Source organism: Gekko japonicus, unplaced genomic scaffold, assembly GCF_001447785.1.
Source record: "Gekko japonicus isolate JY-2015 unplaced genomic scaffold, Gekko_japonicus_V1.1 scaffold603, whole genome shotgun sequence".
NCBI lineage: Eukaryota > Metazoa > Chordata > Lepidosauria > Squamata > Gekkonidae > Gekko > Gekko japonicus.
The window spans coordinates 58,190-85,591 of NW_015169192.1; the positions used below are offsets into that span (position 1 = coordinate 58,190).

Here is a 27,402-nt window from a genome sequence, read left to right on the forward strand (position 1 = left end):
GGAACAGAATGGAAAGGGAAATTGCTGAATTACAAGTCGTTACAACACTTGGAACAAAGACCTCCCCAGGACTCAACAGGGATATTGGTTTCTTATCTCATTACATATGCTAAGTCATTCAGTCCTCACACATGTATTCTCATACAGAGTATACAGCCTCTGTATTTTAGTGTATTTTCCCCCAGAATAGTATATTAGAAATAATACTGAATGTAATAAGGGGAATATTGGAATGTTTGGCTGACATACACTGCCCCCACCTCAAAAGAGAAAGTAAAAATGCTGCTAAGTGATCTCCATGCTCTGGGAGTGAGTGGAGAGTCTCAGATTTATTTTGACATATTTATTGCTTTACAACTGTTGACCTTACAACCTTAGCTTATTTGTTTTTGCGTAGCTTAAAACATCATGTTACATGTTAATTTGCTGTTCAGCCTGTCTATAAGTTTGAACCTTACCTCCCATTCCATTGTGTTTGAAAAAGTGTGCATGCACATGAAAGCTCATACCTTGAATAAATCTTTGTTGATCTTAAAGGTGTCACTGGACTCTAAATTTGTTCGGCCTGTCTACTTATTTTTGTAGGGGAACACAAAAATCAACACGTTCAACTGGGCCAAAATTCGCAAGCTGAGTTTTAAGCGGAAGCATTTTCTGATCAAGCTGCATGCCAATGTCTCAGTAAGTGCCACGTTGCTGCCCTTCTGTGGTTGGGTGCCACAGAATGTAGGCTGTCTGCAAGGACAAAAGGCTTTTCCAGATGTCTTTGCCTTTCACCCCTTCCCAGACAAGCTCAACAAAACAACTCTGCACAGCTTATATCCAAGCAGAAGCTGCAGGGAAATAGCTGTCCTCTTCCTGCAAAAGAGAGACTTCCCAAGGAAGCCAGGAATGGAGGCCACCCTGTACCCCGTTGGACCTGTTGCGTGTGCTTGCCTAGAGAGTCCAGACCCACCAGAAATTCAGTGTGGCCATCTGATGGGTGTTCTAAATAGCTTTTTGTATTGATACCAAGTTTGCTGGATGCAGAAGGGGTGAGGAGTTGTTTCTAGGGTCTTTCCCCAGTACCAATCACCTACTCCTGAACTGGAGACACTGAGCTGTTTCTGTCTACAATTGTCTGTAAGGCTGTGGATTAAATTAGCCAAATGCTTCTTATGCACTCAGGGCGAGAATACAAGAATGCATGGAGGAGAGGCCTACATAATGTGCTCTTTGGGGGATGTCTCCTGGAAGAGGTCTGACCACCCAGGGAAGCAAGTTTTGCCTCCCATTGTACATTATCACCAAATGTACTTTATAAGAATGAGGGGCGGTCATTCAGTGGTTATACAGAAGAAAATCACTTTTCTTTAATGTGCTTCGTTTATACCTGCCTTGCTCCCCAATGGGAACCAAAGTAGTGTGCATCGTTGTCCCCGCCTCCACTTTGTCCTCACGACAACCCCGCGAGACAGGCTATGTTGAGAATGGGTGACTGGCCCAAAGTCACCCAGCAGGCCTCCATAGCAGAGCGGGGGTTCAGACCTGGGTCTCATAGATTCTTGCCCAACACTAGTCACTACACCACACTGTCTCTCAAGGAAAATAAAAAAGCAAGCAATTAAACTGTTCCTTGTAACTCAACAAATACGCCTTTCCCCGTATATACCCCCAAGAGCACTTCGGTCGGGGACCCAGAACCGGTTGGTGGTTCCGGGCCCACGAGAGGTAAAGTTCGCTGCGACAAGGGCTAGATCTTTCTCAGTGGCGGCCCCTACCTGGTGGAATGAGCTCCCGGAGGAGATCAGGGCCCTGCGGGACCTTATGCAGTTCCGCAGGGCCTGCAAGACGGAGCTCTTCCACCAGGCTTTCATGTAGGGGCCGCCGCTGCTACCACCACCACCAACGGTGGTAACACCATCGAGGTCGGGAGTGCCCTTGGAAACTTAGCGGTAATAAGAACTACGTGACAATGAGAACAGCGGACTGGCTCGGACTACCTATTGGACACTGGTACCCCAATTGGGGGATGCTGGAAGATACCACTGTAACATCTTAAGACCATCTTGATATGGAAGCACTTTACTGTTAATTGCAATGTAATTGTAATGTCTTGGTTATGATTTTATGGTTTTATTGGATTTTATGTATGGGCTTGTGCCCCCTGTAAGCCGCCCTGAGCCCGCTTGCGGGGAGGGCGGGGTAAAAATGTTTAAATAAATAAAATAAATCAATAAATAAACATGCTTCTCCTCCTCAGGCTCTGTGCAAGGATACGCTCGAGTTCACCATGGCCAGCCGTGATGCATGCAAAGCCTTCTGGAAGATGTGCGTCGAGTACCATGCTTTCTTCCGCCTCTCCGAGGAGCCAAAGTCAAAGCCCAAAGCATTTCTGTGCAGCAAGGGCTCTAGTTTCCGATACAGGTTACCAACACCATGGAACTTGTTTTGCTAACAGACACATTTTGGCCTTCCAGCCAGCGTTGGGAAGAATATGAGGAAGGTTTTATGTCAGTCTTTGCAGAGAGCTTTGTGTAAGCTCGGCTTCCTCTGAGGATGCCCTGCAGTAGGAACCACACTCTCTATGGAATCATCTGTTGCTTCACAATCCTTGTGGTTGGAGCAGCTGGACAATTTGCTGCTATGCCATCAGCTAGCACTGTTGAGAACCCAGTTAATGGAATCCCCCTTTGCATCAGAGCAACTCAATTGAGAGATGGTATGCATGGGAAGTAGATTTTAGAGGGTCTCATTAAAAGGCAGAAAAGGGATAGCAAACAATGGGATATTCTGCTTCATCCAAAGCATCTTGGTTTATGTATGTCTCTCTGCATGAATTTGGCTTTGGGGATTCTTGGAATCACCAAATTGACCCTGTGACATCTGTATTAGAACCACCATAGCCTAGTGGTTAGATTGTTGGGCTAGGACCTGGGACAACTGGGTTTGAATCCTGGCTCTGCCATGGAAGCTTGCCAGGTTACCTTGGGCCCTTCAGTGTCTTGGCCTAGCCTGCCCCAAAGGGTTGTTGTTCAGAGGATGAAACAGAGAGGAGAATGGCATGATAAGCTGGTTTAGGTCCACACCATGGAGAAAAGCGGGGTATAAATTTAAAAAAAACCCCAATCCCCATATTCTTATGCCTTGATCTGGGCTTCTTGTGTTGTCCGGTACATTTATTTCTGATGATGAACACAGGTTATGTTGCATGCAGTGTAAAGGGTGGTGTGGGGGTGAGAACAGAGAGTACTGTTTTCACAAGTTTCTTGTCCTTAAAATGGCAGTGGAAGAACCCAAAGGCAGCTGCTGGAAAATGGGACAAAAAGGAGATTGAAGAGCTTGCCATTTGAGAGGTACGACTTTTTCCATGATAGAATGCTCTACCTGTTCATTAGCCAACTCCTGCAGTGTTTCCCCAAAGCCTTATAGGCAAGAGCCAGAAGACACATCAAATGAAATTACAATCATGAAATTAACCACATGAAATTGACCAGCAAACAGCTTAGTCTTATCCAGCGCTAAAGCAAATTAATGACTGCTGTACAGAATTATCTTAATTTACAGTCCAGTCCTGCAGGCTACTGTGCAATGTAAGTGTGCATTAACTGCAGTTGCTGCAGCACCACCGCAAGCAAACCTAGGCCATAGCATGTAGAGTCCATCTTCTTAATCTGTAGAGAGCAGAAACTGCATAGCTCATCCTTAAATACAGCAGAATTATTGCAGCAAAGCAAGCAGAACTGTTTGGAATTTGTACAATTAACAGGTCGTGAAGGTTCCTGCATGGGGTACAGTCAGAGATGCAGCTAAACTGAATTTCATAATGGGCTGCTGCAATTCTCACTGACAAAATGGATTATCTCTGGTAAATGGCTGCACCCCTGTATAATCTGTACTAGCACTTGGGTGGGGCTGGCACCATGCTATACACTCATTTTGCTTCTCAAAATGGCAGGGTCTCTCAGTAACCACAATTTTAAAGTGCAGCTTTGTATGGTAATACTAGTGTGCTCTGATCAGTTCCCCTGTGTTTGTTCAGAGACTATGTTGCGGTACACAGTTGCTCTCAGCACTAATTGTGCCTGAACAAAAGGTATGCAGAATTAGTAGCACCAGCATAATACACAGTCATCCCATTGAAAGCAACACAATGTATATACACGCATATCCAGAGTAGCCTAGAGTACATAGTTCCACACATGCAAATTGGACATGCCAATACTGCTCTCTCAGCAATGCATTTCCTATGTTATTTCACCGAAAAAAACATTACCAAACAAAAACAACAACAACAAAAATCTACTGAAGCACTTCATACAGGATACTTACCCACTTTATAGCTGCTTTTGGCAAATCTCCAACGCATGACTAAGTCAGAGTTAAACTCTTTTAAATTCCACTGCTGTCAACAGGAAAGATTTCACAAATGTGATTCTTACCTGTTGTCATCAATATGACTTAAAAGTAGTTCAGCTGTGCCTTTGGTTCACCTTTTAAACCTTGCATCACAAATAAGTGTTACATCCAAAGACTCAGCTGGATAGTAATCTGCGGGGCAAGGGGTGTTTGATAATTATTACTGCAATGGTAGTATGCATCAGTGCAGTTGATTTGTGCTGCCTCACACAATATAACCCTGGCATCTTTTGGAATTTCAGAAAACACTATCCCTCTCGGTATCATGAAAGGCAGTGTCGCTCATCACCAGATCTTCTTACAGATGTTTCCAAACAAGTATGTAATTTTGTTGGGTTAGGTTGGGAGATTTTATTAAAGTAGTATTATTAAGGAAGACTGGAATGGGCATAACATGAGGGTTTAGGGAATGAGCTATAAACTGGGAAGCCGGGAAGAGTTTGACTATTTGTTTGGTGTACCGACCGTCCAACACACCGACCGACAGCCTGTCATCCCTGGTGGAGGCCGTGTCAGGCTGGGCACTGGAGCACCCTAGACTGATAGTCCTGGGTGACTTCAATGTCCATGATGATAATGCGACCTCCTCACAGGTGGTGGACCTGGCGTCGTCCATGGTGGCGCTAGGACTCTCCCAATATGTAATGGCCCCCACTCACTGAGCCGGTCACACGCTTGATTTGATCTTCACAATGGGGGTTACAGTGGACTGGATTACTGCTATGGCAGTTCCATGGTCGGACCACCATGCCCTGAAGGCCCACGTGAATGTTTCAACCCCGACCCTGTTTGGGTGGCGAGTGCATTTTAGCTCTCCCGCAGAGCCAAATGGACCCTCTGCTGCTTCAGATGGCCCTGCGGGATCCAATGTCCCTGGCGGCTCATTAGATGAGCTAGTGGAGGATTGGCATGGCTGACTCTCAGCAGCTATCAACGAGATCACTCCCCGACACCCTCTGTGCCCTTGCTCTAGGCTGGCTCCTGGGTTCACCCAGGAGCTGCGGCTGATGAAGCAAAGGCTTAGATGGCTAGAGAGACAGTAGCGGTGCGCTTGTGACGAAGCAACAAGAGCATCTTATAGGACGTTTATGAGATCCTATGAGATGGCAGTCAAACCCACTGAGAGAGAGTACTATGCAGCCACAATAGCATCTGGGAGCGCACGCCCAGCCCAATTATTTAGAAGCAGTGGTACACCCCATCTTAAAAAAACTACCCTTGGATCCGGCCAAATTGGCTAACTACTGGTCAGTTTCCAATCTGCCCTACTTGGGCAAACTAATTGAGAGGGTGGTGGCAAATCAGCTGCAGGGTTTCTTGAATGACATTTCCATATTAGATCCCTTCCAGTCCGGCTTCCGACAGGCCATGGGACGGAGACAGTACTGCTCACCCTCACAGACAACCTTCAGAGGCATCTGGATCGGGGCGGTTTGGCAGTGTTGCTGTTGTTGGACTGTTGTTGGAAGGCCAGTCTAACTCCAGCCACGGTCGACCATCAACTACTGATTCACTGCCTCCCCGACACAGAGATTCAGGGGTCTGCCTTGCAATGGCTCTCCTCATTCCTACAGGGTCGGGGGCAAAGGGTGGCACTAGGGGAACAGTTGTCCTGAAGGCACTCGCTAGTTTGTGGGGTGCCCCAAAGGACAATACTTTCCTTGATGTTATTTAACATCTACATGCACCCCCTTGCCCAGAGGCATGGACTGGGGTGTCACCAGTACACGGATGACACCCAGCTCTATCTGTTGTTGGGCGGCCGGTCTGACTCTAGTTTGGGAGATCTGGACCTGGCGTTGCAGGTCATGGCTGGTGTCATGGGCTGGGCTTGGGCTGAGAGGCAGAAGTCAAGTCTGGTCCAAGGTCATTGCCAAGAGTCAGAGCAAGAGCCAAATCGTGAGTCCAAAAGAGGGGTTGACCAAGGCAGGGGTCAGGAAGCCAGGAATCCAAGCCAGAGTGGGGGTCCGAGGACAGGAGTCGAAGGTGGATGCGAGGCATGCACGGAGGCGATTCGTTGTTTCCACGAGAGACTAATGCCAAGTGGGAGTTATATAGGCCTCCGGCCGGGCTTCCCATGGTGGCGGCGACGCTCCTGCTAATACTCAGGACTTGGTGCTCACCTTCCCTGCCAGTGTGCATCTGAATGGCGGGTGGCTAAATCTTTGTGGAGCCGCTCCCTTAGCTGAACCACCTGCAGAGGTGAGTCAGGCGGGCTCCCTGATTGCACCTGTGCCTCTTCGGCTGCCGCAGGACCAGGTGCGGGATTTACAGGCTCAGGCACTGGCAAGCTATCAACTTGTGAGGAGTCAGAGGGGCTGGCTTCTGGTTCTGGCAATGCCGGCACCTCTGGCTGCAATGCCAACTCGGGCGGGGACTCAGCGCCATTGTCGTCGCTCATGACAGCTGGTTGGCTTAGACTGAGCCAACTGAAATTGAATCCGACGAAGACGGAGGTCCTGTGCCTGAGTCAGGGCAGCCCAGGGTTAGGGATCCCACTCCCAGCCTTCGACGGGGCGCCATTGGTGTCAATGTCAGAGGTTAGGAGCTTGGGAGTGCTCTTGGATGCCTCCTTAATGATGGCAGCTCAAGTAGCAGCTACTGCTAAGTCAGCTTTTTATCATCTTTGGCTGATTAGGCAGTTGGTTCCCTTCCTCGAATGCAACAACTTGGCGACAGTGATCCACATGATGGTCACCTTGAGATTGGACTACTGTAATGCTCTCTACATGGGGCTGCCCTTGTCCCAAATCCGGAAGCTTTAGCTGGTGCAGAATGCAGCAGCCAGGCTGCTTTTGGGCTTCCCCATGCGGGAGCACATTCAGCCTGCTCTAAAAGCATTGCACTGGCTGCCTATAGCGTATCGGATTCACTTCAAGGTGCTGGTGCTTACCTTTAAAGCCCTTTATGGTCAGTGGCCTACCTACCTGAGGGACCACCTTTCCCCACATGTTCCCCAGAGAGCACTACAGTCGGGGTCTCAAAACCGTCTGGCCCTCCCAGGTCCTAAAGATGCCAGGCTAGCAGCAACCAGGGCCACGGCCTTTTCAGTGGTGGCTCTGTGCTGGTGGAACGAGCTCCCTGAAGATACTAGAGCCCTGCGGGACCTTGTACAGTTCCGCAGGGCCTGTAAAACAGAGTTCTTCCACCAGGCCTTTAGTTAAGGATAACTGAGACCCTGTGCCCAATACCACCATCAATAGCCTATTCTTTGCCAAACTGCAATAACCACCACTGACTGTATTTTTTAGTACATCTGCTGCTATTACTACCTCGCCATCGCTGTATAAACTGATACTGGTACTTTAAGTCTTATTTTTAGAGCTGTATTTATCATTGTTGTTTTACTTGTCAAATTTTATGTAAGCTGCCCTGAGCCTGCCTTGGCAGGGGGGGGCGGAATATAAATCAAATGAATAAATAATAAATAAATAAACCCATCTTACTTTAATGATGAACAGAGCAGTGCTTTGTCATTCCCTGCTGTATAACACAATCCCTTGGGGAAATTACATACAATGTGCAATCCTAGCCTAAGTATTGTAATAAAAGGGTAGCACAGCACAATCACACCTCATCTGTTGCTCTCCTTTCAGATGGAGGACTTGCGGCTGGTTTATGGCACCATAGGGGGCTATCACAATGCCAACGGAGTCCACACATCTGAGCCCATGCTAGACAGCAGGCGCAGGAACTCTGCAGTGGAAGTGACTTTCACTGCTGAATTAGAGCGGTCCAAGCCTGAAGCAGATCCTACACTGCTGCACCATTCCCAAAGCAGCTCTGCCTTCCCGCTGGTCTACACTGAACCAGAACATGCGTGGGAACCGTCCGACATCTATGAACAAAGAATTCCACTGACCTCCTTCCAGCCAGACTACAAGCTCATTGGGAACAGCAAAAGCACATCTGTTGGCAACATGAGAGAAGTGACCCCAAGGCAGCTAACGTACACAGATGTGCCCTACATGGCACCCATCGATCAGCAACTTGATGTGGCTCCACCTGAAGTCTTCTTCTACGTGGACAGGCCACCCCAATTTACAAGGCATGCAGCCATTGGCCCTGCTGAGGAAAGAGTTAGAGGAGTGAACATCCCTGTCAGGGCACCTATGAAGCCTTTGAGGCGAAGCCCAGATATGGCACAAACAAGTGCATTTGAGCCAGAGGTTCCATCCAGAAGTAGCTACCTTAGCAGTGTCAGCATGGAGCAGGAAGATGATGAGATCAGTGTTTTTGACTATGGCAGCCAGGAGCAGCTTCCCAAAAGATCCTGGAGTCAATCTGATATGAAAACTATCCGATTCCCCTACGGCTCAGAGTTCCGACCTCTAGGGCCATATCCCGTCTTGACTAGCAGGAAGACTGACATTCTACAATATGTGCTGGCCCAGCAAAGATTTCCAGAAGCTCCCAGAGTCCAGCGCACACCTGAATGCTATGTGGGTAGCGGGACGGAGTCCAGCGACTCCGATTCTGACCTTTTGCCAGACTATTATTCTCTCTATGGCAGAGTGGTCAAAGCACCCAGAACAAGGGTTCGTCTTTCTTCTGGAAGCCTCCAGCTTGAGGAAGAGGATGAAGAGATTTGCCTTGCTACTGCCAGCATTGAGGATAGGACATCACTGGGAGCATCCAGTTACTGCACTTAAAAGTAACAGGACTGGGTTTAAGCTAAGTTGATCTGGTCAGTGATATAGAACAAAAGGAGGTTCCTTTCTTGGTATAACTGGTTTTGCAGGTATGACAAAAATTCAGTGGAAGGGTCTGCTGCAGCGCGATCTGAAACCTATACATCAGTACTTGTTTTTTTTAATGGAGGGGAAAGGGGAAAGGTTATGTGAAGGCGATATAGTCAGCTTCACGGAGGTGCTTGAGTTTACTGCTTGGGGAACAAACAAATCCGCTAGCATCAAGTCATTGATCATTGTGACAAAACATGTAATGAAAAAAATTAAAAAGGGTGGGTGACTCCAGATTGGGGTCCAGCTCTTTAGCATTCCCTCCTCTCCTTTCAGAATGGGTACCTAAAGGAAGTGATAGGTGCATGCAACCTTTTTTTCAAATGAGGCCTCCTCTGGCCACGATTATGGGCAGTATCTGTGAGAATGTTAAATGTTATCAGAGACGGTATACTACCAATTCTGGAATTTAAGGAATGAAAATATACATATCTGTTGCTGACAAGAGACTTCAGAAAGGGTGTGGTTGGGCATATAACAGCCATTTGACATCATTTATTTCTAACCGGTCCCCCAATGCAAAGTCACTGGAAGCTGAAAACAATTTGCAATCAGAGTAGAATTCTAAAAATGTGAAATTGCCTTAGAGAGGTATCCACAAAAGACAGAATGCTCTTCTTCCTTCCACAACAAGAACTAAAAAGTATGGTATCAGACAATTAGGACCACAAATGTTTACAGAACTTAAATATTTATTTTTTTTAAACCATTCAACCTCTGCTGCCCTGCCCCCCCAAAAAAAAACATTGAAAGAAGCTTCATCTATAAACAGATTTACAGGACTAACAGCTACAAAGAAGAGCACTATAATTTTGCTTCGGTGATGCAGTTATTCTGTAAAGCTTCAGATCAACTGTATTTACAACGTTTACTGCTTTTACTTTTATAAAAATATTTTTATTTAATCCATAACATTATCATTTTCAAAAACTATGTCCAGACTTTTTTCCCTCAGATATAAATTCTAATTGTGTTTCAGTTATATAGCAGATGAAAGATTTCTTTTTAACAAACATTTCTTTAAAATTAAAACAAAGGAGTTAAAAGTAATTTTTATTATTTTTTACAGTGTAGGCACCATTGAAAGTAATTGCCCTTGGCATTTCTAACCACCATCTCTCGCCAGTGTCTTTATATCTTTTTTTTAAAAAAAGGATGCAATGGCAACTTTTAACTAAAAAAAAAATCATTATTTGCTTGCACACCATTAACTCTTTTCAATATTTGGCAGATATTTTTCAAATCCTTTGAAATGACTTTTGTGCAAAAACAAAAATGTGCATATCCAAACCATAAAATTAAACACATCCAGCCTTTTTATCAAAAATAAATTTACACCAACAGTTCCACAGTTAAGGACTGAAATACAACCCCACTTCAAACTTCAGCATAATATACATACTGGGTCGAAAGGAAGGGGAAATAAAGAAAGAAAAGGGTATTACCCATCTAAACAGTACCATAAATATATAACTGAAAGCAAGTTTATAATTTCATTTACCTTTTATGAAAAAAAAATCACTCTGTACTGCACAATACTATCTTCTTGTGAAAGAATATCTATAACTCAGTTATTTGCATATTAACTGGTAAATACATATTTAAAATACACCTGGGGGCAATTAAACATATCATGGCCGATGCACTGTATGTAACGTACTTTAAGAATGTAAGTGTTATAAATATTTTACAGGAAAAACACTGCCACACAAAACGCTGGTGTCACATTTTATACCTGCTTGTGAGGTACTTATCATCACATGCCATGGCACCCTCCCAGTTTCCTGACCTTGAACACAGAATGAACTCTGCTTCTTTAAAAAAATTACTCAAAAAGGAAGAAATAATTCCGTTAAACCAGATTTCTATTTGCGCCCATTATTGCCAGGAGCCCTCCTGCCCTTCAACTGTATTGCTTTAAAATTTCCTACCATGATGAATGATGACTTGAGACCCTGCCCTAAAAGAGACTACATACAAACTGTACACTAAGCTATACCAGTTGCTACATGTGAACTTGCAAAGCTATTGACATATTGCTCTCAAATGTAGGTGATCAAAGAGCTGCCTAAAATACTGTACCAGGTTTCAAATAGTTGATATTGTTGCCGGTTTATTACATTTACAGGGGCCTAAAGACAGACTACAGTGTTCAAGCAGGTGCTGGAGCACCATCCTACAGTCTAAGGTGCTCTCACATATATTCTTGTGAAAAGCTACTTCTTAAAGTCTAATTTTAGTTGACTCGGAAAACGCTATAACTTATGCATACCAAATAATAATAATAGTAAGACTGGTAAATCCCCTTCTTTGGAGAGTAACAAAATGTTGCTGCATGTGTACTTCCTATGAACTCAAGTAAAAGGGGTGCAGTCCGCTGACATCTGGAGCAACAGGCACACCCAAGATTCTGCACGCTGAGATTGGCAACTGGTAGCCCCTGGTTAGATCTAGAAGCAAAAACTGCCCCTCACCATTTTTTTTTAAATTGGTTTAAACAGGTGAAAACTACAATATTAAAAGTTGCTCTTTACAAAATAATGTCCTGGAAATACAAAAAAAGCAGGTATACCCATCACAAAAGAGTGGAGGTAAGTCCTTTCAAATCCCCGATCATTAAATATGTTGCAATGATCCAAAAAGGCACAAGGAGCTCATGAGCAAAGCATTGCCAAGCTTATAGTAGGTTTTGGTGGGCTATATTGGGTCCGTGTGGAACAGCAATCAGTGACAAAGTTTCTTAGGAGGAGTCATTAACAGAAAACCTGAAACGAGACAAAAACAAGAAGGAAGTGTTTGCCATCCATCACATCCACTGAATAGTGTTGTCAGTTCTTAGAACTCATTGCTCACACTTAACTATTCTTCTGCCTCCTCCTTCCCCACTTCATTCATGCAGCAATCCAGCTGTACATGCACCTGCCCTTCGTTTAGGCTGTCACTGTGCTGTCCCAGTACCTCTGAGACTTGCACAACAAACAGGAAGTGAAGTAATCAACAGTGCAGAAATACTCTAAGGGATACCCCACAGTTAAGAAATGAAACTTGCAAACTTACTTCTGAAATTTCTCCATAAGTTTCTTCACCATCTTATCTGTGATCCCCGGACATGCAGCTTCTGCCATATTGATGCTTTTTTCAAGTTCTTCAATGGCTTTCTTTTTGTTAGCATTATTGGTGTCTTGCTGTTTAAGCTGGGAAACAAATCAACATATTGTCAGGATTTTATAAACTTACTGGATATGCTCTGGACATGCACAAAACCAAAATTTACCTCAGCAAATACAGGTGTGATTATCATTGTTAAACAGCTCAGGGTTTTCATGAGATCTTGGTCCTGGAAAATAAAGAAAAAAATGCTTTTTTTTTTTGTGGTTCAAAACAGCTTTTGGGAAACACGGAGAAGGATATTTTCCTAAACAAGGGGTCCACTCCCTGTTCTCATGCAAGCCAGCATCCAAGCAGGCATATAATGGCACTGGGCTGTATAAACACAAACGCACAAAGCTACCTTATATTGAGTCAGAACTGGTAAATCATACTTGCATAAGGCAGAGTTTATTGCATCAAGAGATTTTACGGTAGAAGTGGAGACAGCCATCCAGGGCAAAACAGTAGTTCAATCAGTTCAGTAACCCCCACGAACAAGGGTTCATCTCCCCCAAACTTTCCAGTGAAATATCCCAGATAAGCAACAGCCAACCCAATCAATTTACACCATTGCAATGATTTTTGCAAGTGGAAAAACAAAGGAGTAGGTATTCACAACAAACTCTCAGCTGTCTCAGTGAGGTACCAGAGCATAGCAGACTTGTGGACTTGCAACTGCTGTGTGGCTTTAAGTACAGCTGGAACACAATATGGCTTAAATCACTGTAATAACTACAGTGATAAATACTGTCTTTTTAACAAACTTTACAGTAGAACTGATGAACACAAACTGCATGAAACCCAATGACTCTAGCTCTGACCTGGCTAGGCCAAGCAAGCGCAATCTCATCAGATCTCAGAAGCTAAGCAGGGCCGACCCTGGCAAGTATTTGGATGGGAGATCGTCAAAGAATACCAGGGCCCAGAAGGCACAGGCAGGCTATCAAGCCACGTCTCTGAATGTCCTCCATGCCCCAGTAGGAGTCACCAGAGGTCACCATGACTTCCAGACATGGGCACACATGCATGTCCACACACACAAATGCAAAAAAAAACCAAAACCCAATGACTGTTCATTGCCCAGTGTGATTTCTTTTTGTAATCCTGAGAATCCTCACTGATTTCAGAATGATGATGATGATGATGATGCTCTACTTCTCATGGTTGCCAAGGCAAGGGACAGCAAAAATTCTGCCAACCCCCTGCTCTGAAGTAATATTACCAGACAGCAGTGGGGAGGGAAAATGACATTCGACTTTGCTTCAGAAGCACAGTGGTTAGCACTCTGTCACCGCTTCCAAGAAGTCATGGGAATAGAAAGAGATTCTGGCTGGACGTACTGTTCCATTCTGCAGTTTCTTGGCATCTGGTTTCTTCCGAACTGTAGTAAAACTCCACTCTGGGTGAGAATTATTCTCCTTGTTGCTAGACTCCCTACAGGGTGGAGGGAGACAAACTGTTTAGAGAACTGCGCTGCTATATCATGCTTTTGCATAACTTAAAGACTTCAGATACTATACACTGATACAATACTTTCCAAGTACAATTTGGTGTGAGGCTGAAGTAGACTTTGTGGCATACTGGCCAAGAAAATAATACTACAACCAAATTTCAACTCCCAACTTTAGATTGTTTTGTTAGAGGGACAACCAAATGTGCATATTGTCTGCAGCCAAATCTAAGTTGCCGTTAAAAGCTTAAAATCAATTCCCAGTTTTAAGCCACTTCTGGGGCCTTTTCTTATCGGGGAACAGGGCACAACTGTGGAAAATGCAAGCTGCAATCCACATTCCAATGAGGGCAAAAATACAAGGGTTAGATAACAGGGTAGTATTTCACCCCCAGTCTGCAAAAAATATTTTTAAAAATAAATTTCTTAGCAGACTAACACAGCAAACAGCTGGGGGCAGGGATGATAGCAAGTGCGATGAATTTTTACACCATAACAGGGATTCTGTCTCTAGCTCAGTCCACCCTATGCAGCTTGCACCTTATCTGCCTTGAAAATGGACAGTTCACATATGACTGCTAAATTTTCTTTGCAGGGGAGAAGCAATTTTTTTGGCCTTAAAGCCTTAATGCCTCTATCTGATGTAAAAGGTATTGCTTTGTTAATTGTTTCTGGCCAAAAAAGGGTGGAGAAATGAACAGGAAAGAAAGAAACATTTACATTGCTATGTAACACACACATGCACACATTCCATACCATACAGTTCACAGCTGTGCAGGGAGAGGTTCATTCTGAAAGCCTAGAGGGTGACCTTGGACAAAGTCACACCCACCCAGCCTAATCTACCTTACTTATAAGAACAAATATGCAGTAATTAAAAATTAAATAAGGGCTATAATCCAGAACGACCTATACAGACATGTGAAGTGCTTATTTTTATATCTCTATCTACCAAGTTCTCTGCTGTTCATACAGCAACTGAAGTAGATTCCAACAAAATTACAAATTGGTTCTTGTGCCACACTGGGTACTGCTCCCAATCTATATATGGCACTCTTGTCTCTGGCCAAGGTCTACAATACACTTTGTACACTGAAGACTGCTAACTGAACGCTATCGTTTGATCAGCGACAAGGACAGTGACAATCCAATAGGTGCTATGATGAGACGTTCATTACTGAAGTCGTGATGGCACTAAAACATTAGATCTTGTGGAGTTTAAGCTTGCAAAACTCAGAAGGTTAGCCTGCCAACTGAAAACTTAATACAGGTTTCTAGTTGGCTTCCAGAACCAATTTAAACTTAACACAGCTACTCACACAAATTATTCAAAACACTGTTTCAAGTGCTGAACTCTACACTCCTGATCACAAAATCTGCACCCTTGAACCCATCCCTTCAACTCTCCCCTGCCCAACCCTGACTTACGAATCAGAACCATCAGAATCTGTTTCATCACTACTGTGTCCTTCTGCTTTCCATCTCTTGAACCTATCAATAAGCTCTGTCAGGTAAGAGGTCTTCTTGGCATTTTTCAGAATGAATTTATGCTTTAGGAGTTCTTTTGCTGTTGGACGCTGCAAGAGACAAAAAATTTACACTGGACACAGCTTTGGCAATTGCAGGCATTACACTGGGTCATCTCTTGTAAGCCACTTTGGGTCCCCACTGAGAAAAAAGTAGGATATAAATAAAGTAAATAAGTGAGCTTTGCAATTAGATGGCAGGGTGATATTTTCAGGAATAAGTAACCCCAGCTGGCTGTCTACTCTGCCTCTTCAAGAGCTCTACATAATTCACAGCCCTTCCATTTTCTTATGTCACAGAAGTTATCTGCAGTAACTGTGTCCACTAAAGCCATATCAGAAATGTAAGCTTAACATATATCCGACAGAACTCATTGTGATGTGCAGGGCTATTTTTGGGCAGGAACGCACAGGAACGGAGTTCCGGCTGGCTTCCAAGTTGGCCATACCCAGCAGGAACACATTAGCATAATAGGCCACACCCAACAGCAGGAACTCATTAGGATTGGCTACATTAGGGGTGTGTGGCCTAACATGCAAAGGAGTTCCTGCTACAAAAAAGCCCTGGGTTTGGACAACAAACAAGGTAAACAGAATAAGAAGCAAAAGGTGGGTGTGGCTGGATGAGCACACTTCTGGTAACATGGGTGTGTGGCCTAATATGCCAAAAACTGTGCTGTCAGGGGTGTGGCCTATTATGCTAATGAATTTCTGCTTTTGGGTGTGGCCTATTATGCTAATGAGTTCCTGCTGGGCTTTTTCTACAAAAAAACCCCTGGTGATGTGTTATTACAAGTTCAGGAGACTGACCTTGGGGGTGCAAGTGGTTTAGCCTAGGCAACCTTTCCTTTTCTTCCTCTCAGTCTCTGAATTAAAAGAACATCTCACAAGTTCTCACAATACATTAGATCTAGCACCAAAACACCAAGTTGCAAAGATCTGTTTGACCAAACTGCATTTTGTGTACACTCCAAATATGCCTCCCTAAAGAAAAATGCTGTATACTTCAAAAGCTCCAAGAACTCATTTCACCTGCTCTTTTGTTTAATAGAAAAATCATCACTCATTACTAGTGCTGTGATTTCCAAAAAAACTGAAGCAGAATTAGAAGCAACACTTACAAATGTTGGGTCCTTATTTAGACACGCATCAATAAACTCTTTAAAGGGTTTGCTGAACTCTCCTATTAGAGTTGGAGGATTGTTTTTGGGAATGAGAAACAGAACTCGCATTGGATGCATGTCTGAGTTGGGTGGCTCTCCTTTGGCAAGTTCGATTGCTGTGATCCCCAAAGACCAAATATCAGCCTGCAAGGGAAGAAAGATAACACTGCAATTATAAAGTGCTGCCACTTTAAACAAAAAACTGGTAAAAATGTCAAGGCTTAAGCAAAAATGAAATGACACATTGCATGCACACAAAGCAGGGACGTTGTGCTCTGTGGGCATTGAGGCAATGACAGAGATCTATTGGTCTATAACATCATGTGTATTTCAACAGTCAGTTCACCCCAGTTACTGTCAAAGTCTCTTCTGCTTAATATTATTTGCAGTCATGCTTATAACAAATTGTGGAAGTGCTCACTCTGGGGGAAAAAACAAGATGGGTGTGATTATGCCCTGCAAAAAGTAGTTCAACAGGAAGACCAGTAAGGAAACTATTACAGCTCTGTAGTGTAGTAAGAGGAAAGCTTGAAACTATGAACTTAAGAAACATGCGTATAGTTTGCATACAGGCCCTCTTGCTTACAGATGTTTAGAAAAAGTTTTGGGGATGGACTTAAGAATAACTAGGGTTCACTTTACAGAGGACAAAGCAACAGGTGACAGCTCCCACAACCCCAAAGGCTCTGGTTTTTGTGCCTGTAACAGAAGTTTTATGCAGTCTTGGAATTTTTTTCTGCAGTCATTAGGGTTAGAGATGTTAAATATTGAACACATACAAAACATGTCAAAAGCTCATATTCTTCAGCGTTATTTTGTACAGCTGTCAGATTCTGCAAGTGGGCATGAACACGGAAATCTTTAAAAAGCATTGTTTGCAAAATAAGCAAGTGATTCATGAGCACAAACCAATAGAAAGAGTCTTACTTTTGAGTCATAGGCTGACTGCTGAATGACTTCAGGGGCCATCCAAAATGGTGTGCCTACAAAGGTATTCCTCTTAATCTGCGTATCAGTAAGTTGCCCAGCAACCCCAAAATCTGCAAGCTTGACATCCCCTTGCTCCGATAACAACACGTTGGCAGCTTGAGGATCTCTGTGGATTTTCAAGCGCAAAAACTAATTTAAAAACAAAAGGGAACTATGGTCTGAAGTTTGAACTCTCACACTAGTTTAAAGGTATGTGCACCTTTAATATCTCTGTGGCTGATCCCCCGCCTAAGTATTCCATTATTATCCATAATTTTGTGCCCTTTAAATAGGAGCCATAGTATTTTGTTACATAAGGGCTGTCACACTGACTTAACACAGTTATCTACTGTGACCTGACATGCACAGTCACCCTGTTGGTTGAGACCTTCCGAGCCCGTGCTCCATTGGCCGAGCCTGTGCAGCCGGGTGCCAGCACTGCGACCACAGGGGCTCCATTGGCCGAGGCCGTGCAGCAGGGCACTAGCACTGCGGCCACAGGAGCTCCATTGGCTGACGCCGGGCAGCCGGGTGCCAGCACTGTGGCCATAGGGGCTCCATTGGCCAAGGCCGAACAGCTGCCCACCAGCACTGCAGCCACACGGGCTTCATTGGCCGAGGCCATGCAGCAGAGTACCAATAAGGTCAGGTGCACACATACATTACCTACTTAGCAACATCACTCAGTGATACTGGTTTTTATATACTGCTTTTCTCTACCCTAAGGCATCTCAAAGCGGCTTACAATCGCCTTCCCAAAACACATACCTTGTGAGCAATGCTCCCTCTAAGCTGTGGAGTATTGTGAGCAAAAACTCTACTTTGTGAGCCACTGGCATTAAAGTTGTGAGCAAGCAATTTGGCTACTGCATAAATTAGTTTGCTCTGGAGCCATCCTTCTTGAGCTAAGACAAATATGTGAGCTGGAGGCTAAAAAAAACAGTGAGCTAGCTCACACTATCTCAGCTTAGAGGGAACATTGCTTGTGACTTAGGTGGGACTGAGAGTTCAGAGAGAACTGTGACTGGCCCAAGGTCACCCAGCAGTCTTCAGGTGGCGGAGTGGGGAATGAAACCTGGTTCTCCAGTTTACAATCCACCACTCTTAATCACTACATCACACTGGATGAATATGTGTACTGACATCATTAAAGTATTATGCTCGAGGTGAGATGAGGCAGTCTGTCCACAAGGCTTGCTGTGCAGGGAGTGCTTCAGATACGTTGTGGTGTGGCAGTTATGGGTAAACATGCAGTTCTGAATGTACCCCAACCATCCTGCTTCTAAATTGTAACCTGTTCCGTAAGTATTTTGATACTGAGGAGTAGCCAGATGTTTCTTCCTCCCTGTCCTTTCCAAATTACAGCGCAGAGAAGCAGAAGACTGCAGTTAAGATTGAAACAAATGCTGTTCCTAGTAGAAGACCACCTCTGCACACAAGAGTCTAGTCACAAGCCAGGGGCAAAATTCTAGTGGGATGCAGCCACAGCTTGCTATGAAATATACAAAAATGCCGAGTGCTAATAAACTTTCAGAACCTCCTAAATACTGAGCTGTATTATCTTACAGGAAAAGGGTGGGTCTACTCTACAGGGCTGTGGTGGAGCTGGACTGGGGGATAGAGGAAAACCACACACCACCTAGGACTTGCTGCTTTTTTTAGTCCCTCTTATGCTGCATCCAGCATGAACACTGCATTTGTGATTAGCAATGGGCCTTTTCATAGTTTAAATTTAAACTGCCAAAAATGGAAAAGCCCAGTCAGTTTCAACTCTGAGTGTTAACTGAACTTTGCTTCTACAGAACATTCCCAGTTCCTGTTTCCAAGGGAAACATTGTAGTGTATTTAAAGTTGACTTGGGGGGGGGGGGTCCTCTTTCAGCTTGATAGTGGTTCTATTTTCTGAAACTTATGAGGCTTTCTCCTGCTACTAAGAAGTAAAATTTGCTCTGTGCTTTACCTAAAATATATTTTTGTGACACAAGGCAAACAGCTGGCACTCAAGTTTATCTATAACCAAACAAAAAGGAATATTGTAGTCACTGCATCAACAAGAGTGTTGCATGACAAAAAAAAAAGCCAGTTTGCACCAGTTGGGTAAGCAAAGGTGCTCCTGCCCAGGCACTAATTCACTTGGTAGCCTCAGTCCAAATATTCTCTCCAAGACAGTAAAATAGGAACAGTTGTCTAACTCACAAGGTTCTTGAAAAGAGGAGGGAAGATAAAGATGTAAATATACTATTGACAAGTTGAGGACCCATGAAGCATTGCCTCGGACATTTTCCCCTGATCCGGACCTTCTCTTTCAGGCTACTACAAGGTTCTCAGGGGCTTGAGTAGGCCAATGTTTCTACCTTTCAAATTACACCTTTTACATTCTACGTCTCCTTAGAAAACCATAAGCATTCTTGTTCATCATCTATTGGCATTGGGAGGGGGTGTTAAATTTGATATATATATATATATGTGTGTGTGTGTGTGTGTGTGTGTGTGTGTGTGTGCGCGCGCGCGCCTGAGGCAGAAACCCCTACCTTGTTGGTAGGCAGCCCCATTCCACTGCTCTGCTGAAAAGCAAACATTAAAATTTCAACTTTAGAGGGAGCAAGCTGGAGCCCCCCCCCCCAATCTCCTCTTCCAGGATTCTACAAGTTCTTAACGTCTGGAGCAAGTCAGTTTTCCCCTCCATCACAATGACATTTAATTACTCTCAACATAAAGTTGTACAGTCAGTTCTTATTTTGGGGGGTGTCAATTCTTAGTTAATTCTGCATGGTTTTGCTGTTTTCATGACTGGCACAGAACACCAACTTTCTTTTAGATATAGTGGTCATTATAGAGCTTTATCACCAATGTGCATGGAAGTTTCTATATTAAAAGCAAATGAAGTTCCCTTTCCTAAAGGTCTTACATTTTTAAAAAAATATGTACAATATTAGCATGCTATTAAAAACCTATTATTAATAGCGTGTTAAGTTAAGACCAACTTGTTCTGGGATCCAGATTTTGGTGCAGTGCACAGAGAATGAAACACAGATGTGGCCTTTTAATGTAAAACTGCTTATAATCAGAACCTTTCGTTCAAACCTTCATGTTTACATTTGCTTTATGGTAGAAATGGTCCTCACTGAAAAATTATGAAAAGTAACAACTAAATGAGCAACCAGGAAGAGAAAAAGACTCACACTCTTAACAATAGCAGAAGCTATTTTTTTTTAAAAAAAACTTAATTAGAATACTTACAAGATCCAGTGCTGATCCCCCGCCTAAGTATTCCATTATTATCCATAATTTTGTGCCCTACAAATGAATGTAAATAGAATGTTAGATATTGCTCAAATAAAGGTTCATGTACTTTCCTAAAGAACAGACAGTTCATTGTAGCAGGAGCAGTCCATCTAGCCACATGGCCCACAGGCAAACCAGATACACATGCTTAAAGAACAGTCTCTCACAGTATAAATTCATAATACCACTCCAGTTTTCCCAGCAGCTCGTTCTCTTTTATCCCCTTCAGCCACACAATGGCAGACCGGAATGTTAAAACAGTCCTGGAGCAAGCTGACTCAAGTAGTGCCTGTGGTGCTGGCAGTGCGCAGGGGCTGTTCCGTCTACACTTGGGCTGTGGCAATGACAACAGCAGGTATAGCAGCCCTGTAGCCACGGCGGGCATTTCTGGCAATGCCCCCACAGATGAGCACCGCCCCCCCCCCGGGGAAAATTAAAAAAGAATATTTTAAAAATGTAAGATGTATGTGGGGTTTCCAAAATGACCCTTGGCACAGTCAGGGAAGCTTCAGTCTCATTTTCTTTTTTCTGGGCCAAAAAATAGGTTTTGAAAATTGCAAAATAAAGTAAAATAAAATTGCAAAATGCAAAAGACAAAGAGTTAGAGGTTCCTTCCAGACTCATGCAGACAAGGATGCCAGTAGTTGAGGAAGAGGACTCGGCACCCCCTTTTAAATACAGAAGAGGGCAAGTTCCCCCTTTTAAATGCTGCTCAAGCCAAGAGCAGTGAGCCCGCCTGCAGCAGAGGAAGAGGACTCAGCTTGGTGGTGGTGGTGGCCTCACTGCGCTTGCGCCAGCCAAGCCAGCCCAGGGTCACATGATAGCAGTTCACATGGCTGGGCTGGCACAGGCACAGTGAGGCCACCACTGCCAAGCCGAGTCCTCTTCCTCTGCTGTGGGCAGACTTGCAGCTCTCTCCCTCTCCCCCAGCTCCCCTGCCCCACAGGATTTCCCAATGCCCCATCACCCAAAATTTTCTGCCTATACCCCAAGGTATAGACATGCCTACACTTATTTCATGTTGCCACTGCCCAGCCCAGGTCTGAGCTGCCCCGGAGGCTTAGCTTGCTGCTGGCCATTAGTGGTCCAACAGGGCAATGGGCCACTGGGAGCCTTCTCAATAAAGTGCCAGTGCACCCCTGCCATCATAAATGCACGAACTGCCATTGCTCAGACTCTATCTGGCCCCATGCTATGGAATGGTCTACCTGTGAATGACAGCAAGGCATCCCTCCTCCTGTCTGTCCTTTAGGAAGCAGTACAAGACCTTTTGAGGGTAGTTAAATCCCTTTATCTTGCTCTGGCTTCCAGTTTTATTCTCTAGATTTACTGTTATTTTTAATTTTAGCCATGCAATGAACTGACAAATAATTAAGACACACCTCACACTTCATAGCTCTAAGTTAGACAGGAAGAGATGAGAGCACTCATCCTGTTGCATACGATTTATACTCTCCACTGTTCTATTCCTCAGAACACCCAAGTGACTCACAAAAAAATAAGATAGCTATGAATACTAAAATATCAATACTATAAAGCAAATTACATCCAACACAAATAGATAAAAACAGAGAAAATTTAAATTAACAAAATAGTAAAGGCAGCAGAATTAGCTATAAAGAAGTTTCAAAAACTGCCAAAATCTAAAACAGAATGGCCTTTAAGAATTAATTTTCAAAGGCTTTATGGGACAAGTATTTGGGTTATTTCAGAAGAGCTATAAAAACTGTGACACTCGTATCTCCCCACGGAAGGAGTTCCACAACCTGGAGACAACAATAGAAAAGGCCTTTTCATTGGTACCTGCCACTCTCATCTCTGGAAGTGAAGGTACCTTAGCTGACCTCAGGTCTCTGGCTTTATTATTGTGCCATGTGCACTGTGAAGCACAAACAACTCAGGAAGATCAAGGGAAAGTGGAGCATGGAGTGGTTGTGTGTGTGTGGGGGGAATAAGAAGCACTAAATATTTGGGAGACAGAAGAGAACCAAGCAGGAGATGAGTAGTAAGATTTTATTTTCTGCAGGCACTCTATTAATTATCCTTCCACTGCCCAGGGAGACAGAAAAAGATTGTGTCTTTCCTAACTGGATATTTTGTATAGTAGGCACTCCTCCAAAGGACTACTGATTTGGTTACCTAGTTCACAAATTCAGATTGCTAGCATTGCTGCCTTTAAGTTTCTCTTAGCCTAGCTCCCTGTTGGAAAGTTTGCTTGAGACTAGAAGATCCAAATTTGGATGATGACTGAGGTGTTATCATCTGCCATTCCCCATAATGTCCACGCATTTATGAACTCCCTTAAACATCATTTCCCACAAACTACTACCCCCCCCCTTTCACATGGCTCACTACATAACACTCCCCTCCCCTGGGATAATCCCTTTCATTCCTCAAAAGGAATCTAGAACCTGTACTCAACAAATGGGCACTACAACAAATCCACCTCTCTTTGTACTGCTTAAATAAGAAAGCCAGAACTTATGATACATTAAGCAGCTCTCATCTACTCAAGTCACACTTGCAAACACCGCATAGAAATTCTATTTTTCAGGCTACAAATATAGTCAAGCTAATTCCATTGGAATCTGAGTATTTAAATAGCTAACAACAGTAGCTGTTGAAAGAAAAAGATAATTTTTAATCAAAAATTAAATTAATTTTCTGACAGGAAGTTGCATATTTCTTTATAAACCTGCAGGATTTCCACCCATACCTTAGCATATGAACTGGGATAAGGCCCTTCACGACAATAGCATCTGCCTGCGATGTCAACAGTAACATCTTTTGGCCATACTTTTTGCTATATCTGCAACATCATGGCCAACAGTTAGCGCCACTAGCACTTTAGCCGTATTTACTTGCAAATTGTATCTGCAATGTAAATGAATTCTATGAGGTGTTTTGTATGTAATTAATTTGTGTTTTATTGTATTTTAACTTTTTAATGTGAGCTGCCCTGAACCTGCTTCGGCAGGAAGGGCGGGATACAAATCAAATCAAATAAATAAATAATGAATAAGCATAAGAGGAGAGGGGTGCATTAACTGCATCTCAAGAAGAGCGCTCTAACACACAATAATTTATACTGAAATAAAATTATGCTAGTCTTCAAAGGTGCCACCAGGTAGGTTTATGTTTATTTCCTTGGTGCTCTGAATTTTAATTTTTGCAATGATTTCACTGGAGGCAGAATTCCACAGAGCTGTTCAACATACTGGGGAAGCAAGTATCCATTTTTCTCAAGCCATTAAAAATTATTAAGGAGCCATTCAACAAACCCTTCAGTTTTGGAAAAAATATCACAAACTGCAGACCAGATAGGCCAAATGAAATACATGGGTTATAAAATATTTTAACTGAGTGGTTTTTCGTATTTTCTTACATGGTATCATTGCAAGAATGTTTTGAGTAAGGTGGTAACATTTCTAGAACAATATCTGTTGGTTAAGAGTACACAAGATTTTATGTTCTACACCACTATCAGTGAACAGAATATAAACGTTTGAGTGAGAGTTTGCTGTAAGCTCTTCATATGCAAATTATTCTAAAACAGTGGATATATTAGTTGTAGATTTCCTAGGCTGTATGGCTGTGGTCTTGGCATTGTAGTATCTGACGTTTTGCCAGGAGTTGTGACTGGCATCCTCAGAGGTGTAACACAGAAAAATGGAGTACTCTCTGTGTCAATGTGAGAAGAAAAATGGTAGGCAGGTAATTTATATCTACTCAGGAAGGTGGGGTACGGCTGAATCATTATCTTGTAGGAGTTTCCCAGGCTGTGATATGCTAATGTAACTCCGGCCGTGAAAGCCTTCGACAACATAGTGGATATATTATTAAAAAGAGCCTAACAAGGTGATAGAGAACACAAGTGGGGGACCTGCAAGGGAGGGGTGGTCCCATTTCCTTTCTCCCTTTTGCTTTTCCTCTTTTCCTCCCCCTGGCAGTGTCTTTTCCTTCTCTCCCACCCACCTACCTATATAGTGTCTACTGTCGTCCCTCCCTGCAGCCTCTGGCTCCCTCCCTTCTCTACCTTTTTCTGTTCCTTTACCTTCTCTCCCTCCCATCTTTCACCTTCTTAAATCTGTCCCTCTCCCCACTCTTATGTGCTGACACTAACTAGGTCTTGGGTTACAATAGCTACCCAGTCTCACAACCCAGTCTCATGAGAACTCAGTGACACATCTTTCTTAAGGAAACAGTGTGACAGAAAGGGCTAAGTCCATCCCCTTTCCAATTAGCCTTTTACCATGTTGGTGCAGTGGAGAAACCAGAAACAACCAATCAGAGCCATCAGAAGCCACAGAGGTAGAACTAGTGGAAGAAAAGGAGAACTTAACAGTTATTCTCCTCAGACAAGATCTAGAGGTAAGAAGTAGCCCTATCCCATACCCAGTGTTCAGAAAGATACTGACTAGGTATAGTATGGTGACCTGGATGGATAAGCTCTCACAAGTCATATTCCTGTGTATGGGGCAGATTAAGGTCTGCATTGTAAAACTCCAGAAATCTTGACCTAGGTTGGAAAACCTGAGTGAGATTTGCCTGTTTTACCCTCATATGGTAGCCTGGAAGATTATGGATGACTCTGTCTCTGTAACAATTTATCCATTAATGGTACTGTTTCACCAAGTTAAGAGGTCCCCATAGCTACAACTGTACACAGTTTATTCCTGAGCGCCAAAACCTCTCTTCTCCACAACAGGGAAATAAAGTTCAGTTTCTGTATACCGCTGGGCTCTTCCTTGGTATGCATAAGTGGATAAAGTTGTAACAGGTTAAACACTAGAGGAAGGGGGAGGGCAAGAGTGTCTCCACAGCATACCAGAGGCAGGTGTAACCACCATCAGTTATTTACATCCCAGGTGGCTAACATCCAGTAAGCTGCCTAACACCAACAGACCAGTTCATTACCAGATTTTTTGGTCTCTGTGTTCTCTGACTGGTGACAGGACAAAGTAGCATGGGGATTATTCCCATAATATTCAAAATCTAGCATGCTAACAGTTAGGAGGACAGTGGGGCTTTATTAAGTGCGGGCTCTTCCCCTAAAACAGGAAAATCCTCAGGGTTGTGCTCACCTTCCGCCCCATAATTATTACAGAGAAACAACAAAACCCACATGAACCAAACATGACAAACATAGAATGTCACAAGCAGATATTGCTTCTATAATAGGGGACGGGTCTAACATTTTAACATTTTTTACATTTTATATTTTTCTGTAACCTAGGGCTTCTCTCCATCAACCTCTGGCCTCACTATGTAGGGTTTTTTAAGCTACACTATATGGTCCAGTTCAGAATTAGACAAGTGAGGACATGCAATAAAATGCTGAATATTATTAATGTATTTTTCATAGTATAGTTGATTACTATCTAAATGGCTTTCTTGCAGTAATCGATTTGTTAGGTTTTTGGATTTTCTCATTTTGGCAGGGCTTCCTTTTTTGTGAGGTACTTCTGGCATTGTGTTGTTCTGTAAGGCACTGATGAGAGATAGTTGTTTCTTTTTTAAAATTTTAATAAATGACATCAGTTAACAATGTTAAAAAATACAACCCACGATCATAAAAAAAGCATTAAACAACGACTGAGCTGCTGAAAAATATCCATAAAACAGTCCTCAGGCTAGAAGCACTAAAGAGAGCTAAAAAGATAAAACCTTTTGGTTAGGGAGACTGTTGTTTCTGACAAAAAAGCCAGATATTCTTTCAATTGTTCTGAGCAGTGTCCTCTTAAGGGAGGAGGCAGTTCTGTGACAGCCTTCTGTGAAGGGAAGGGAGTGACAGCTGGAGCCCACTTTCCCTGTTTTCCCTTTGTTTCCCCCCCTTTTTTAATTGAACACTGGAAAGAGAGCCATCTAGCCTTGCTCAGTTCCCTTGTGCATAGTCAGCCAGCTGACTGAAGTTGGCTTCAAAGAGGAGTTTACCTGGGATTTACAATCACTTTGTTTATGTGAGGTGAGCTTACAAAGATTGCCTTACTGGGCCCTGCAGGTCTTGAGGTGCGACAGGTGTCCTGTACCACTCTCCTTCTGAGTGCCCTTGCCAAAATCAGTTGTTTAAATGGCCATTTAGCCATTCATACTGCAGGAGGAATCCTCCCCGATCCCAGCTCCAGTTCTGCTTTCACTTCCTCCCCTCTTCCCCCACTCATTATCTCTGTCACTCTCTCTCTCTCTCTGGCTATCAACCAGTATCTCTCTCACTGTTGATGCAATGGGGCCCGGAGTAGATCCTTGTGGCAGCCATTTCAAAAGGTATGGGGGGGGGGGATGAATTCAACTCTCCCCAAGTTGTTTTACTTTTTCGACTTTTCTGCAGAACCACGGGGTCCCGAGTCCATAAAAATCCTGTTGGGGGAGAGTGTGCCCTGTTTGCAGAAATAAGTATCCACAGGCAGAGGGGACTGTTGAGAATCAGATGTATCAATATGATGCTAGGTTAGAACTCTGAGATCTTAGCACAAAGTCAGCAACAGAGAAACATACTTGGACAAAGAAGCAGAGATGATGTTCTCCTGAACTGTATTCAGGTGGGAAAGTTAACTGCAGTCAAGTTAAAATGTGCATTAACCCAATTTACACAGAAGCCTCGCTCCTCCCACCCTACAAAGAGCATAATGAAGGAATTCCCACGAGAAACTACTTCCAGCTACCCATGAATTTAGGCATTTGGTTTAATGAGGGTATGCCCCCCCACTACTAACTAGGATT

The 27,402-nt window shown here is 43.6% G+C and overlaps 2 protein-coding genes across 2 annotated transcripts in view; one reads left to right on the plus strand and one right to left on the minus strand.

Moving 5' to 3' along the window:
- FRMD7 (FERM domain containing 7) overlaps nt 1-9,050 on the plus strand; it is a 36,039-nt gene extending 26,989 nt beyond the window's left edge. The window contains exons 8-12 of the mRNA XM_015416251.1: nt 586-681; nt 2,243-2,406; nt 3,267-3,335; nt 4,641-4,716; nt 7,995-9,050. Of these exons, the coding sequence (XP_015271737.1) occupies nt 586-681; nt 2,243-2,406; nt 3,267-3,335; nt 4,641-4,716; nt 7,995-9,050 (1,461 nt within the window). The remainder of the gene's footprint in view (nt 1-585; nt 682-2,242; nt 2,407-3,266; nt 3,336-4,640; nt 4,717-7,994) is intronic.
- A 1,624-nt stretch (nt 9,051-10,674) lies between these two features.
- STK26 (serine/threonine protein kinase 26) overlaps nt 10,675-27,402 on the minus strand; it is a 48,047-nt gene continuing 31,319 nt past the window's right edge. The window contains exons 4-12 of the mRNA XM_015416253.1: nt 20,634-20,694; nt 17,619-17,681; nt 17,357-17,514; nt 16,388-16,573; nt 15,169-15,317; nt 13,631-13,724; nt 12,415-12,477; nt 12,198-12,334; nt 10,675-11,905 (exon numbers count right to left, since the gene is read on the minus strand). Of these exons, the coding sequence (XP_015271739.1) occupies nt 11,881-11,905; nt 12,198-12,334; nt 12,415-12,477; nt 13,631-13,724; nt 15,169-15,317; nt 16,388-16,573; nt 17,357-17,514; nt 17,619-17,681; nt 20,634-20,694 (936 nt within the window). The 3' untranslated portion in view covers nt 10,675-11,880. The remainder of the gene's footprint in view (nt 11,906-12,197; nt 12,335-12,414; nt 12,478-13,630; nt 13,725-15,168; nt 15,318-16,387; nt 16,574-17,356; nt 17,515-17,618; nt 17,682-20,633; nt 20,695-27,402) is intronic.